The following is a 15,522-nucleotide window of genomic DNA, read 5'->3' as shown; positions in this document are numbered from 1 at the left end:
TGTGGACCCTTTTAACGACATCATTAGGTATTATAGCTTATAACTATGCCATTTTAATAATAAATTCGAATATTTATAGTGGGATTTCGATGATTTACGGCAATTTACCACTTCTCACCTCACCGGCGATTCGAAAATCTTTCTCCTTTAGAGCAGCGAACTTTTCGGGGGCCTAAGTACATTACATCGATGCCAAATGAAAAGTAAAAGTGTATCGGAATGACAGACGCTACCCACGAAAATCACGTGACTATTTCCATACATTATTTAAGTTTCAATTCGCGTTTTCTATTAACGATTTTCATTTTGGCTATGCCTCCATATCTACATTTCTACGAATATTAAAAATACATTCCAATACTTATACCAATACATTCTGTTTCATAAGAAATTTTCAGTTCCGTGTTTCAAATGGGAAGTATCCCCGTACATTTTCTAAAGACCATATTAGCCTTAGGTAAGCTCTCTTTGTTTCGAGAATTCACGTCAAATAATTTAATTTACATTTCGTACCTTGTCACAGTGACAATCAATATGAAAGTCACTAGGAGCCTCATACTATTGTCACTGTAACAAGGTACGAAATGGTACGGAAATTTAATTCCTGGACCGTACGTGTGAGAGTCAATGCAAACAGCCACGCTTGTTGTTTCTATGAAAGCAACTAATTATTTAGGGCCACGCTTGTTTCTATGAAAACAACTAATTATTTGCTTACAAAGTAACATCTACAAAGCACACTGAAACTTTGTAAGCACGTTGTAACTATTTGCAGAAAAACATCTAGTGTTTTCAAACAATTTATTCGTAGACAAAACACATGTTTACTTATTTCATGACTTCCCGAAGAAACATTGTTAGTACTTACTTTTCTACTGGTGCAAAGTTTAAAAATGTCTACTGTTATCAAAAGTTACAGAAGTAGAATGAAAAGTTGGGACGCCATGTTAATATTAGGTAAGGTTTGTATTATATGCACAATGCGTTATATGATATTTGATATAGTAGGACACGAGCAGAAAATTTGTCTCGTGGTAAGAAATTGCCGTCGCCCATGGACCCTTGGGACCCCTTTAAGGTGCTGTTATATGTTGATGATTGGAAGGTCGTATTGCGCAATATAGATAAAATAAATGACACGAAATATTCACTTAATCGTCATCTTCATCAAATGTGACAAATTCCTTGAAAAATGCTGATGTGTCGCAATGTCGGCCAAGTTATTTAGACGCACGAAACTGCGTGACTTGCGCAAGCCACGCACGCGCATATGCGAAGGCTTATGTAACGCAGGCGCAGGGTGGACTGGGTGCTTTACAATTTACACCTTCCTGTCATTAACTTACATAGTCAATATAGTTCTGAATAGGGTTGCCATACGTCAGGAGTACCCCTGATATGTCAGGATTTTTGCGGGCGACTTGGCAAGTGTCAGGGTTTGTAGAAAGCTCAATTAATAACGAGAAGCTAGCTAAAAGTGGAGCAGAGGAAAGGGAAGGTTATGTTGTAGCTACACCATATGGTATATGGTGGCAAGTTAAAGGGCTGGTGACCCTCGAAAGCTAGGTTATAGAATATGGAATTTAATGGGCGCTTTTATACTTCCTTTTGATAAAAGTAAATGTATGAACGATAACAATCCCTGTTCATTCATACCTAAATTAACTATTGAAGTAATGGCATGGGTAGTTTTACTGTGCTCCAATTAAAATCCTGTCTCCGCACCTTTTCTGTAGGTACCTACTGTACCTAGTTACTTTATTAGATTAACCATACATAGATAAGTATAAACACATATTTCTCCTACACGCACATATTTGGCACACGCTAAGCAATTCGCACATTGCAGCTCCACATTTACCTCTCCACTCCGAAAACAAAAGTTGTAACTGAAATACATTTACTAATGACATAGGCTCTTTTATGACACGTTGAAACTGCGAGGTCTGCGAGTCGCAAGCGCTGCGCAACACTCGTTAAATCCCTATTTGGATCATTTGAGCAATGCACAAAAATGCGTCAACTACCATAAGCGTATTATAATTTTGGACTGCTTGCGATATTTGCTGGTATGAAGCGTTCGTTTCAGGCTCAAACTGGAACAGTTTCGTGTTTAGAGTTATGTTGGAGTGTCGATCAAACCACGAATACAACTATCAGAAACATAATATAGTAGCATTAGTAGCCACATCTTTCACATCCTGGGAATTCCTATCACCTTTTGCATAAGATGGAAAAAGAATAGAATGAATGAATGAAGAATACAGAATGTTTGGACTCTGTCTACGATGTACATTTTCCCAATTGATCAGGTATGGCAAAGTGTTAAAAAAACACCCTATTTCATGCAAAGGGGTCACTTTTTATGGGAATTTCCAGCATGTGAAAGAATAGTAACAAAATAAATCCACGATAGACTTTGGCTATAAATATATTTTAATATGTGAAACGTGAAAGTTTTTAAATGTTAAACCGTATGTTTGTCACCGACATGGTATCAAAAATAGGCCATATTGAACAACTTTTACAAATGGGACCAAAATAAAATGAAAATTGCCTGATGTTTATTTTCAGCTGATCCAATAAGTGGATGTATGAAGTTATGTGTTGTAGTTCTGATGTAACCCACAATTCTGAAAATACACATTCAACAAACTCCTCCCACAATTCTTTCGCAACCAAACAGTTTCTTAATAGAGCCTACTTTAAACAGTTTAAACCGGCATGCGGATAAGTTTACCCAGTGAAATAGTGTGTAAGTTATGGATATCGATAGGGTCATTGGCACCATTCCTACGGCCTGCTCGCTGGAAAGCCGGCCCTATGACTGTGACAATTAGGTCTTAATTGGAATGCCAATATGGCCGAAAGGTTGCAGATGACCGCTAAACCTCATTTATTAGATTTCATTCTTAAAATGTGTGCGGTGTTTTGTAATCTTATTGTTTATTGAAATTATCGGGTTTTTAAAAGGCGTGGTCATCATCATCTCAATCTTTGGTCTCAATCCCTACTAATGTCATAAATGTGAAACCTATAAACTAATGTAGATGAAATTTGGTATTGAGATAATTATAGAGGCCCTTGAAAGAAGATAGCATAGTTTTTTTACCAATCACTAGCGACCCGCCCTGCTTCGCACGGATTAACAAATTATACATAAACCTTCCTCTTGAATCACTCTATCTATTAAAAAAACCGCATCAAAATCCGTTGCGTAATTTTATAAAGATCTAAGTATGTACTTAGGGACAGACAGCGGGAACGGGAAGCGACTTTGTTTTATACTATGTACTTAGTGATTTATCTGCCTAGACACTTCAAATTGCATTATGGGCCACTTAGAGCCGTATCGTTAACTCAGTGTCAATTGTACTGGTAACCATGGTAACTCCAAGTTTAACCGGTTAACCCCGGGTTAGTGGGATGGTGCAAGTGGCCCTTAGTCTAATGGCGATGGCGTTAACCTCCCATAAATAATCATGTAATTGACAACTTTATTGATTATTTTACATCCTACGTGCAAGGGATACAACTAAATGTGCATAGTAGGTAATCTAAACACTTTGCAATATTCTCTATGCGAACATTTTCATCTCATTTACGTATACGACTGATTAGATTAATGCATTATCATATTATTAGCTGTAACGTTCAAGGTGGACTGGGGCTGGATATAACAGACCAGTTTTCATTATCATATGGTTTTGTCTTAGAAGACTAACTCGGTAAGTTATAAATCAAAGCAAAGTAAAAGATTTGTGGCAGCAGCGTAAATTAGAGTGGCAATTTTCTATAGGTACACCTTACCACCTTACAATTAGTCCCATGTAGTTTTTTTCTTTCTTGATTTTAGGGATAAGGGCTTGTCAATTTCCAAATGCAGCTGGCCATCACATAATTTTTTGTCGTGTTCTTTTAAATAATTGAGGTTTTTTAGAGTTCCGTAGTCAACTAGGAACCCTTATAGTTTCGCCATGACCGGCTGTCTGTCCGTCCACGGCTTTGCTCCGTGATCGTTAGGGCTAGAAAGCTGCATTTTCTTTTGGGGAGGAAGGTAGATACTAGGTGACTGCATGTACAATGACTAGGTACTACTAATCAGGAGCCCATTTGATGTGTTTTCATGGAAACCCATACGATTTGACAGTTCGTTGACTAACCATATTAGTCTAATTACCGTTTGAGATATGGGCTCTAGCTTAAATTTCTAGTTGTAGTTGGACATTATGCGGTGGCAATTTGCCACTGTGTAACCTCCCACTACCTACTTACTTACTTAAGTAACCATAATATAAACACCCCCTTTAGATTTACCCCTGAAATTTGGCCATGTGATTTAGTCGTGATCGTCTAGTCTAGCGTTAGGACCCCTCGAAGTGAACCGCGGTACCCTAGGTTCTTTAATGAGTATCAGCTAAATTTTGGACTCTGATTTTATTTACAATTACCTGGACTTTGGGAAAAATATATTATGAAATTGGAAGCACATTTATTATGATGTTAACGAGTAACTTACTAGAATAATTTATTAAAATACAGAAATAGTACTGAAAGTTACCAGAATTTATTATTGTAATGTAAATGTTGTTATATTTTACTTCAAATAATGTTATTTAGGTAAATGCAGCATATATGATAATATGAATATAAAAGAAATATATTTGGTAAAATGAGTTTAAAAATGGGGTTGGTAAAAGCCTGCTACAATCTATTAAGCCTCCGGGATAACATATGAGTAGCATTCCTGGGGTAAGCCCATTTACACCCTAGCATTTAATATTATTATCTACCAGCTTCTATTCGAAATATGCTACCCATACGCTCGATGCAGGATTGGGGGCTCCTAGTCCAATCAGCAAGGTCAATTGGAACTCCTACCCTACCTCTTTAGCCAGACGGGCTATGACCAACACTTCGGAACCTATGCGTACCTAGATGGCTATGGAAAGAAGTGTCAAAGTATCCATCAGTCATCAAAATTACTATTCTTTTTATTTCAAAAACTAGGGATGCGAATCCCATTTCCATTCCCCAGAACTAAAATATAAACTGTATTTCTAGTCTTTTAGAAGTATAAACGAAGTACTAAGTTTATTTGTTAAACTATACTATATTTTATGAGACTGAAATATCAAGATGAGCATTATTTCACTCAAATCATCCTTTGGATTACTCTTGCCTGCCAAAGGTTCCCTAAAACAGCTAGTCGTCGATTTTCTATCTCCGAATAGACTGTGTTCCTAATCCCAACTTGATATTTATGATTTTATTGTGTAAATACCTTAGAAACATGATTGTAATACTCAGTACCTCGTCTTTACACCAGAAAACCAGAACTTCATAAATAAAAATAGAGATAAGATTTTACGTTAATTATTTTCCCCAAATAATTTAAATATTGGAAGATCTAAGCAATTCAAACCCTATACCTATTCACGCACAATTTTAGTATAGCGAGACCGTAGTTGAAGTCCCTTAAGAAGAAAATACATCAGTTTTACAGACCAAGACTAAAACGAACCCTAAATTCCGAATAATTAGTGTGTGAATTTACCCTAAACCTACCCTTGTCCCTACTCTAGTATAACCAAAGCACAGTTCGTACTTACCATCGACCTGGTACTTTGGAATATACGCAAGTGTATCCCTACTAAGAAGCTGTAAGAGTTCGGCGAGCGATTCCGAGAATGCAACCTAACAGCTCGTGGACTTGTCTCCCCCCATGGCGGGTTGCACAAAGGCAGGGTGGCAACATGGGTAAGACAGGGCCCTATTATGTATATAAGTGGTTTAAATAAATATATTTAATATACGAAGCCTCCAAATACTGTAGATTCAAATGGGCCCAGATTACTCCGGATGATGCGCACGTGACATCCCCATTATTCATCTAACAGCTGGACATTGGAGAGCTAAGGAGGGAGACGTTTTTCACCTTCTATGTTGGTAAAGAGAAGGTGCCAAGATAACCCTCATCTTGGAGCAAAAAGACTCCTAGACAGCTCACATTTAACACCGCAAGGGGTGAGCTGCCCAGCCGGACAAACAGTCAGTCCAAACAATGATCTGGTTTTGAAAAATATAGCAAAAGACCCCATAGTAAAACACTAAAATAACTAGGTTCTATTTTACGAACCAAACTCCACACAAAATTAAACTAACTAAACACAGAAGTGAAATCCCCTTAGACACCGTTATCTAAGTTCAGTTTTATGACGATATTGTCCCCATAAAACCAAACACAGACACGCCTTCCAAGCTCCTGTTATGCAACGATATTGTCCCTGCATAACGTGACGGCACTTAGAAAACACAGTGTAGAAAACTTCACTATAACACCACACAGTAGCAAAGAATCCCCGCAATAGCCTAAGTTCAGTTTTACGACGATATTGTCCCCGCAAAACCAAACACAGACACAATTTCCAAGTTCCTGTTATGCAACGATATTGTCCCTGCATAACGTGGCGGCACTTAGAAAAACACTGCATAGGAAACTTCACTATATTTAAATCCCGTACTCGGTAACAAAGAATCTCCACAAAAGTCTAAGATCAGCTTTACGACGATATTGTCCCCGTAAAACCAAACACAGACACCATTTCCACGTTTAAATTCACCAGGATAATTCCCGGCAAAAACAAACATAGTAACAGTAGTAGAGGAACTTTGCTCACCGAATACTTAAACGCCCGAGAACCAGAGTCACTGCTAGCCGATGGTTGAAGAATGAATGAATACCGGCGGTCCGCTCCTGCCTTTTATACTCTTTTACTGGCGACATACTGGCGACATAATGGCGACACAATGGCGACATACTGGCGACATAACGGCGACATACTGGCGACACAATGGCGACATACTGGCGACATAACGGCGACATAATGGCGACTGGCGACATACTGGCGACATAATGGCGACTGGCGACATACTGGCGACATAATGGCGACATAACGGCGACATAATGGCGACACAATGGCGACATAACGGCGACATACTGGCGACATAATGGCGACACAATGGCGACACAATGGCGACATAACGGCGACATACTGGCGACATAACGGCGACATAACGGCGACATAACGGCGACATAACGGCGACATAACGGCGACATAATGGCGACTGGCGACATACTGGCGACATAATGGCGACTGGCGACATACTGGCGACATAATGGCGACATAATGGCGACATAACGGCGACACAATGGCGACATAACGGCGACATACTGGCGACATAACGGCGACATAACGGCGACATAACGGCGACATAATGGCGACATACTGGCGACATAACGGCGACACAACGGCGACATAACGGCGACATAATGGCGACACAATGGCGACATAACGGCGACATACTGGCGACACAATGGCGACATAACGGCGACATACTGGCGACACAATGGCGACACAATGGCGACACAATGGCGACATAATGGCGACATAATGGCGACATACTGGCGACATAACGGCGACATAATGGCGACACAATGGCGACATACTGGCGACATACTGGCGACACAACGGCGACATACTGGCGACATAATGGCGACTGGCGACATACTGGCGACACAATGGCGACACAATGGCGACATACTGGCGACATAATGGCGACTGGCGACATACTGGCGACATAATGGCGACACAATGGCGACACAATGGCGACACAATGGCGACATAACGGCGACATAATGGCGACATACTGGCGACATAACGGCGACACAACGGCGACATAATGGCGACACAATGGCGACATAACGGCGACATACTGGCGACACAATGGCGACATAACGGCGACATACCGGCGACATAACGGCGACATAATGGCGACATACTGGCGACACACTGGCGACATAATGGCGACACAATGGCGACATAATGGCGACATACTGGCGACACAACGGCGACACAATGGCGACATAATGGCGACATACTGGCGACTGGCGACATAATGGCGACACAACGGCGACATACTGGCGACATAATGGCGACACAATGGCGACATACCGGCGACATAACGGCGACATACTGGCGACATAATGGCGACATAACGGCGACATAACGGGACAAACATTAATCAGAAAGTACCAGGATACCATGACTGAGGAAGAGGTCGTTTGCCCCGTACCTATTAGCGATATGCAACCGACGACCATTGATTTATTAAGACAAATGTTTACCAAAAGTACCAGGCTACCATAACCGAGGAAGAGGTCAAAAGTCGTAAAGTTCGATGCTACCAAGATCTATCCCTTTCACGCTTGCGTCTTAGAGAAAGACGGAGATATTCTCAATGACGTCTACGCACACATTCACAGGCAATAATCGGGTAGTCAGTTCGAGTAGACTAAATTATAATAAAAGGGAACGCTTTATGGCCCCTCTACACGCACGAACCTGCAAGTATTATTTTACTTTGAGATACTTTTAGTTTCTTTCCGAAAAACACTCCTGTGTGGAAGTATTTTACGTTTATTAGTAGCAAACATACTCAAAACATAGCGGGAAGTTTAAAATCTTAGGCGTTTTGGACTGTTTGTATTAACTCTGTACTAGGAGTTCAGACTTTAATACGACCGAACGTCACGCTGTCAATGTCACTGTTATTCTAATGCCAAAAGTTCACATATTTGGGTTAGTTTCAACTTGTGATGGTTATTTTACGCAAGTTATTAATCTAAATAGCAAAAAATTTATAGTGGGTTATATATTTAACGAGACCACAAGTGGTGAAATACGAAAAAAAGTTGTAATTGTGACATTATTCATTGGAATCATGCATGAAATACGCGACTGAAAGGGATTTTAGTATTCAAGGTATTTCTTTCTAGTTTGTGTGTTTTGTAATGAACAAATTAGGTTAATACTAGGTATGTAATAGGCATACGACCAGTCACAACTGGCAAACGGATAGAATTTGATTTGAACGCTGCACTTGCATCTAGCTGCACTGATAGCTGATAATTTACTGCTAATTACTGCCCGCGTACGTATCGCTTCAATTCGCTCGGCTACGCGGCCCGTTAGCGTTCTTGAGGCCGATTATATTTGAAAATTTTGATAAGGTTTAGATATTGTTTTCGGTCACCTCGATTGTTACTCATGAAATATAACTATGGAAAAGGATTTTATCATTAAATATATCCCGACGTTTTGAACCCTTTACAGCGTTCTAGATCAACGGGAAACTCGGACCAATATATATTCACCTCTGTCAACAATAGGAAATGTCAACAACACACAAAAATGATTTAAAAAAATACAAAAAGTACTATTTTTAATTTATAGTTTTAATTTTTATTTGTAACCTTTATTAAATAAACTTAGGTTGGTTATTTATGCAAAATAGGGTATTTAAGCTACTTTTACATTAGAACTATTTTAAGTATTACTACTAAAATGTCCACACCATTCAAAACCAGTCCTGTCTTATCAGATGGACTACTGTATCCCAAGGTTTTAATTTAATTTTTATTAGACCTTGAGTCGTGTTATCTGACATCTCACGCCATTTAGTATAGTGCGAGCGAGATGCCTTATTAGTTATGAGACTCATGATCGCAACGTGAGGAACAATCAGCTTTAGCGACTCACACTGATTGGTCCAGCGCACGCTGACTCAAAGTCGTATCAAAATAAAATCAATCCATATTAAATTGTGAAAATAGAATTGGCCTCCTTGGAAACCATATGGAAACGGTCTGGTTGGAACGTATTCCCTGCGGGCTAGCACAATCATCGAGGTATATCACACGATAAAAACATCCTCCTTTTTATTAACTCATATTTGACCTACAATGTTAGATTTGCAATCAGGAATGGAATCAATTCGATTGAGCTGAAATTTAGCATACCTAACCTCGTAAGTTTTAATCTCAGGTACCATGCCTGCATAGTGTATTAGCTATAGCATTTTCAAGCTGTTTCCCACTTCATAATTGATACCAGGTCAAGAACGCATTATGAGAAGGCCTATTTTAGTATAGGTACCTCTTTTCTTTTCTCTCTTATTAACTGTAATGTACAATAAAAATCCCAAGGTCATCCACTCGCGTGGCAATCGGCAGTAGTAAGTTCGCATTACCTGCGTGGTATGCCCGAGTATCAGTCCTATATTTGTAACATATGGCATTGTTCGCAGTATCCCCCACACGCGCGACAAACGGCGGTAGCGTGCACGCGTCACCTGCGCGTGAGTTGCGCGACACGCCCGACTACCAATATGGCCGGTTCGACGCCAGCGCGCTGCACATCGCGCATGCGCTCAAGCAGACTGAGCTGCAGAAGGCGTACCATCGCCCGAAGGAGAAACCCATCGACTGCTATTTGGTAAGTGATTCGTTAAAAAAACGGGACATAAACAGCTTATGCCAAACATTACGTTGTTTCCCCGCCACATGCTGCTCGCTGCTGTGATATTGCTCTCTCTGTGTATACATGATTCGCGCATTTAATCGCGACGCTCTAGGTATTGCCGGTGACAAGCAAAAGAAAAATATTTAAACAAAAATCAACCTTCTTTTCGTACTATGGCTATGAACTTGTGGTGGTAGGTACTTAGTGACTATTTTGCTTGTCACCTGACGATATGCAGCGGTGGGCATGACGATCGGGTAACGTTCGCACACTACGTCTCTTCCTACTTTCCTTGCTACTTCCCATGCCACTCGACTGGTGTGTGGCAGGGGTATTAGAACTGTGAGGTATACGAAATTGAACCCTGCCTTTTTTTGTTTTTGGCAAAGACGGTTTAGGATAGGAGTTAGTACGAATAAGAAGGTATACTCGTATATGTATTAGGTTATTAGCCACATTTACGTTTCGAAAGTTAATTATGCCTAGCTCTAGGTTAAACATTTCTTGGTCAAGTCAATATTCAGTCCACATCAGTTTTTAGGTCACGGTTGAGCAGGATTGCCATATTACCTAATAATTTAAGCGAATGCTAGGGCCCTAGTAATTTAAGCGAATGAACAACAATTAATTTAAGTTCACTAAATAACACATTAAGTAACACAGATAAGCGAGGACAGTTGCTTATTATTACATCACAAAACAAACAACCAATGCAAAAAAGCTTTCTACCGCATTGCCAACATAGTGGTAACTACCAGTGGTGGCGTGCCCGCCCAGTCGTTATCACGTCACTTCGACCATGATAATTTCACTCAATCAAACTGTTTCGTAAACGCCATCTAATGTTACTTGTTGATACTTTTAGGGTTCCGCATTTTAAAATATCAAGTGTCTGTGCTTGGAAGCCCTGGTGGCCTAGCGGTAAGAGCATGCGACTTTCAATCTGGAGGTCGCAGGTTCAAACCCCGGCTCGTACCAATGTGTTTTTCGGAACTTATGTACGAAATACCATTTGATATAAAATTTACCAGTTGCTTTTCGGTAAAGGAAAACATCGTGAGGAAACCGGACTAATCCCAATTAAGGCCTAGTTTTCCCTCTGGGTTGGAAGGTCAGATGGTAGTCGCTTTCGTAAAAACTAGAGCCTACGTCAATTCTTGGGATTACTTGTCAAGCGGAGCCCAGGCTCCCATGAGCCGTGGCAAAATTCCGGGATAACGCGAGGAAGAAGAAGTGTCTGTACTTGTAAGACGCCTTTCTGATAAACATAGTTGATACTGTGTCAATTAATAAAATAATTTTCTCCATCAATTTACCTTTTTGACTCTAATTTCCTGTCACAATGCAATTGGCTGTATTACTGCAGCTCGGTATTACTGCACACCGCATTGCTGCCGCAAATGTAAATTTTCCACAGCAAGGGTTTATGACATTGGTGGCAGCAATGCAGTCGGCAGTAATGTCGCGTTGTAATACTGCAGCTGTAATGCTGGTTTAGTCTGGAGCCAAACGGTGCCACGACGTAAGTAGCTAAAGTAGCGCACAAAAATCAATTCATACCTATACAAATATTACAAAATGCTGTTTACATCATATGATATGCATTTTCCTTTAGAAATTGCTATTTCAACTTCAAGTAAAGTATTTCTCAGATACATCCCGAGGGTCTCAGCGTCCGGCGTAAAAATAAAAGCGTTCAAAAAACTGTACCTACGCACTGAATGGGCCTTTCTTCGGCGAGATAAGGACGCGCGCTGTAATGAAGGCGTGTATCGACGGATCCACATCGCATTCCTGGCTCGTGGACTAGAACCGATCGCGTGCGCAAATGGAATGCCAGCGCCGACGCAAGCAACTAGGAGAAGCGGAGAGCGCCTGTTATTTTGATTTAATCGAAGGTAAAGCCACCACACACTATCGTCTCCCGAGCCTCGGTGTCTAGTCAACTGTATGCAGTTCGACGCAACGTTTGCATAACTGCCCACCCCACACTAGCGTCTTTTGAACGTCAACGTCTAGTCAGCCCTATGGAAAATGTCGTCGCTGCGCAGTTGTGCCAACGCTGCGGCGAGCAGCATTTATAGAGTGTGGGATGGCCCTAATTCACTCGACACCGCTGACTTATTTATCTGGAAAGGATGGGAGACGATCGTGCAGTGAAGAGTGGCGTCCGCGTGAAAAACGTCCAGCAAGTGGCCCTGGATATATTTTTAAGGGTTTAACCGCTCTTCCAACCGCTAATCCAACTGGCTTAAAATAGGTCAGAAAAGGGAATAGGGGTTCTCTAGTGTCGGAGCCCATTATTTTTAAGAAAATGGTGTGTCGGACACCTGTTATGCGTAGCGAAACTGAAGCCAAGACGTGGAGGCCTGTTTGATAATTTAATGAGATGTAGCGGATATAATACTGTCACTTTCCGAGTCGTGTCATATCAAGTCCAGTCCCGGTTCTGGGCTACATCTGGACACTGGGCAGCCTCTCAAAGTTGACTCCCTTTTTCGAGATATGTCTCTGAGAGTCCCCGATTTTAGCTTTAGGGCTTCTAACGTTATCACGGTAAACAAGTCATTATAGTCCCACTTCAACTTGCTGCTTTCTAACCTACAGAGCTAAGCTATTCTTTCAACCCGCTTCCGCTTTTGATTTATGAACCTCCTGCGCACATTTCTCGCAAATCTCGAGGCTTCATCGCGAGAAATCTGCCGTGCGAGATAAAAAGATAATCCGTAAACAAATGCAACCGACGGACGGCGTATTAGAAATTATAAATATTAACGAATACCTGTAATCGCGAGATTTAATTACTCGTTAAAGAGGGCTTCTAATCTGCTGTAATATGTAGTTAAATAGAATAATTAAAATACCATGGTAAAATATCATATGTTGTACATGTACGTTTTTAGTGAAAAGGTACAACAATGTCGGTTTACGATAAGGCCGTTTTATAATAACGTCGTTATGGTGGTAACGTCTTTGACAAATGACAATACGAAAGCCTTTTTTTTAAACGACACATAATATTACACCGGTTCGTCCTATCGCTATAATCAAAGAGTTTTTTGTAGTGCTATTCAATTTAATACTTGTTGGGTTTTATCATTTTCAGTGTGAGAATATATAAATATTTATCAATACGGGAAATCTTTAGTACCTAAGCATACGTTTTTAGTGTCATTGAATGTTGATTTTATCGCTTCCTAATTCAAATCAACCTCGAAATCTTCATTAAACACGTTATAATTGTGTTATTGATCGCATTAACAAGTTAAACATATAAAACACATTGATGTTGCCCTAAAATATATTTGATTTATTACTTCATTTATATTTCGATCCTGCAAAACTTTGTAATAGGACGCTAGTGGTCCATAAGGTAACAATTTTGAAAACAACGAAATGAGATAGTTCCTTAATACCTAGTATTCACAATGCTTTCCAATCCCCAACCTAAACATAAACTAAACTAATAAAATAAACTCTTCCAAATTGGGCACTGAGCCTCCCTAGGCTCATTAGGTACCTAACTTATAACTTTATATTTATACCTACCTTTTACATAGGTTACCCGATAGAAGATACTCTCATATTTTCAGTGCATCCAAGACGGCAAATCAAGATTAAAATCAAAATTTAAAGTATCAGCTTATGACATTTTTGTAACATCTCGATGATGTCACAGCTGTCAATTTATATGCATCAATACTTTGACTATTTTTCTAGTTTGGCATCGGCAGTGATTATTTAGCGCGTTAATGACAATCATGACATAAATTTCAGACCACTTTATAACCAGTCATGGAAATTAACATACTCAAGCTATAAAATGACCAGATCATCGTCTATTGCGTATCGAATGGGCTGACAATTGATGACAAACTCAATGCCTAGTTTCTGACGAGAGTATAAGTAGGTAATTATAATTATCCTTTTAATTATACATCTAGAGCAATAAATTGTGAGTGTACACTTGTCCACATTGATGCTTAAAATAATATGGGCGTATTGAAGCGGTAACATGCGGTAATCAACTGAACTGGAATTAGTTCGTGCCACATTTCCTATAGATAGCAAAAGTTTGGCAGGTTTATGGCGAAATTTGCACTTTTCACTTTTTTTTGGTCTATGGATGCCACATCGCGTGTTATGAGAAGAACAACGAATCGGTACGAGTAGCAAAGTAGGTGTCTTGCGATTATGTTCATTGCTCTCATCATAAAGGTAGGTATTCATTTACTTTTCCATAGTTTGTCTGGTGTCGTTTTTAATTTCGTTTTGATTTCGTTTAGTGTGATCCCTATCAATAAAGCTTGACGTAACTTATCTAAATATCTCTCTAGATCAATTTGTCACAACTACCGCTTCCTATAACCACCGCAACCTGCACTGTCTTACATAATGAACAACAATCCCCATAAGGTTTTTACCAAGTTACTAGCAATCCTGCCCGTTGTTAGACATTATGTCTTCGTATTAAGGTTCACGAATGACCAATTATCGGGTGACGGCTGCGACGGGCGTTTCTATCGTTCACTGTACATTGCGTAGTCGCTTGCTCTTTTATGGCAATGACGAATAGAACAGGCAATGTATTGGGTCCATAAACGGGCGTCCGCATAAACGAGCCGTTAGCTCGTGAGAAGGTTTGTTGTGTAAAGGGGTAGTATTCTCATCGCTTCGAGTCAAAAGCTCGGTCAAACTAGTTTACCGAAGTGACTGTTCGGTTAATACTAACTGCAACATAGTTTTAGCGGAGGAGGAATTCGTATAATACGCGCAATCTCTTTCTGATGCTCTCCCTTAGAGTGGGTCAAAGGCGCCTAGCCTTTCAAAGATTGCATAATTATTATATATGTACTCGAGAAATTGGGACGGGTGACTGCTACCGCCGTGACTAGTAGTACATGCCAAAACTTCATCGTGTCTAAAGTTAGTTAAGGACCTTTACGATAATGGATTCTGCAGAACCCATGAGTCATCAAACGACTTAATACTCTTCTTAAAAGGAAACCTCAGCTACCGGCAAAGATGGACAACAAGGCTTCACAGGATGTTCCTTTCACGGAGACGGCAAAAACATAACCACCGCGGCACTCTATCAAATAAGTTAATTATAAACGCTAAATCCATTTTCCCTTATAAGAAAGTGGTGCAAAGGCTT

General features: G+C 40.2%; 2 protein-coding genes across 2 annotated transcripts in view; both read left to right on the top strand.

Annotated features, from left to right (window-relative positions):
• The window catches only part of LOC134655403 (putative phosphatidate phosphatase), a 214,056-nt gene that overhangs the window by 34,755 nt on the left and 163,779 nt on the right, over positions 1-15,522 (top strand). The gene's annotated exons all lie outside the window — the stretch shown is intronic.
• The window catches only part of LOC134655425 (hillarin), a 56,518-nt gene that overhangs the window by 11,380 nt on the left and 29,616 nt on the right, over positions 1-15,522 (top strand). The window contains exons 3-4 of the mRNA XM_063510892.1: positions 1,020-1,034; positions 10,150-10,337. Of these exons, the coding sequence (XP_063366962.1) occupies positions 1,020-1,034; positions 10,150-10,337 (203 nt within the window). The remainder of the gene's footprint in view (positions 1-1,019; positions 1,035-10,149; positions 10,338-15,522) is intronic.

Source organism: Cydia amplana, chromosome 16 (genome assembly GCF_948474715.1).
Source record: "Cydia amplana chromosome 16, ilCydAmpl1.1, whole genome shotgun sequence".
In the NCBI taxonomy this organism is placed as follows: domain Eukaryota; kingdom Metazoa; phylum Arthropoda; class Insecta; order Lepidoptera; family Tortricidae; genus Cydia; species Cydia amplana.
This window is presented reverse-complemented; position numbering and strand designations above follow the sequence as displayed.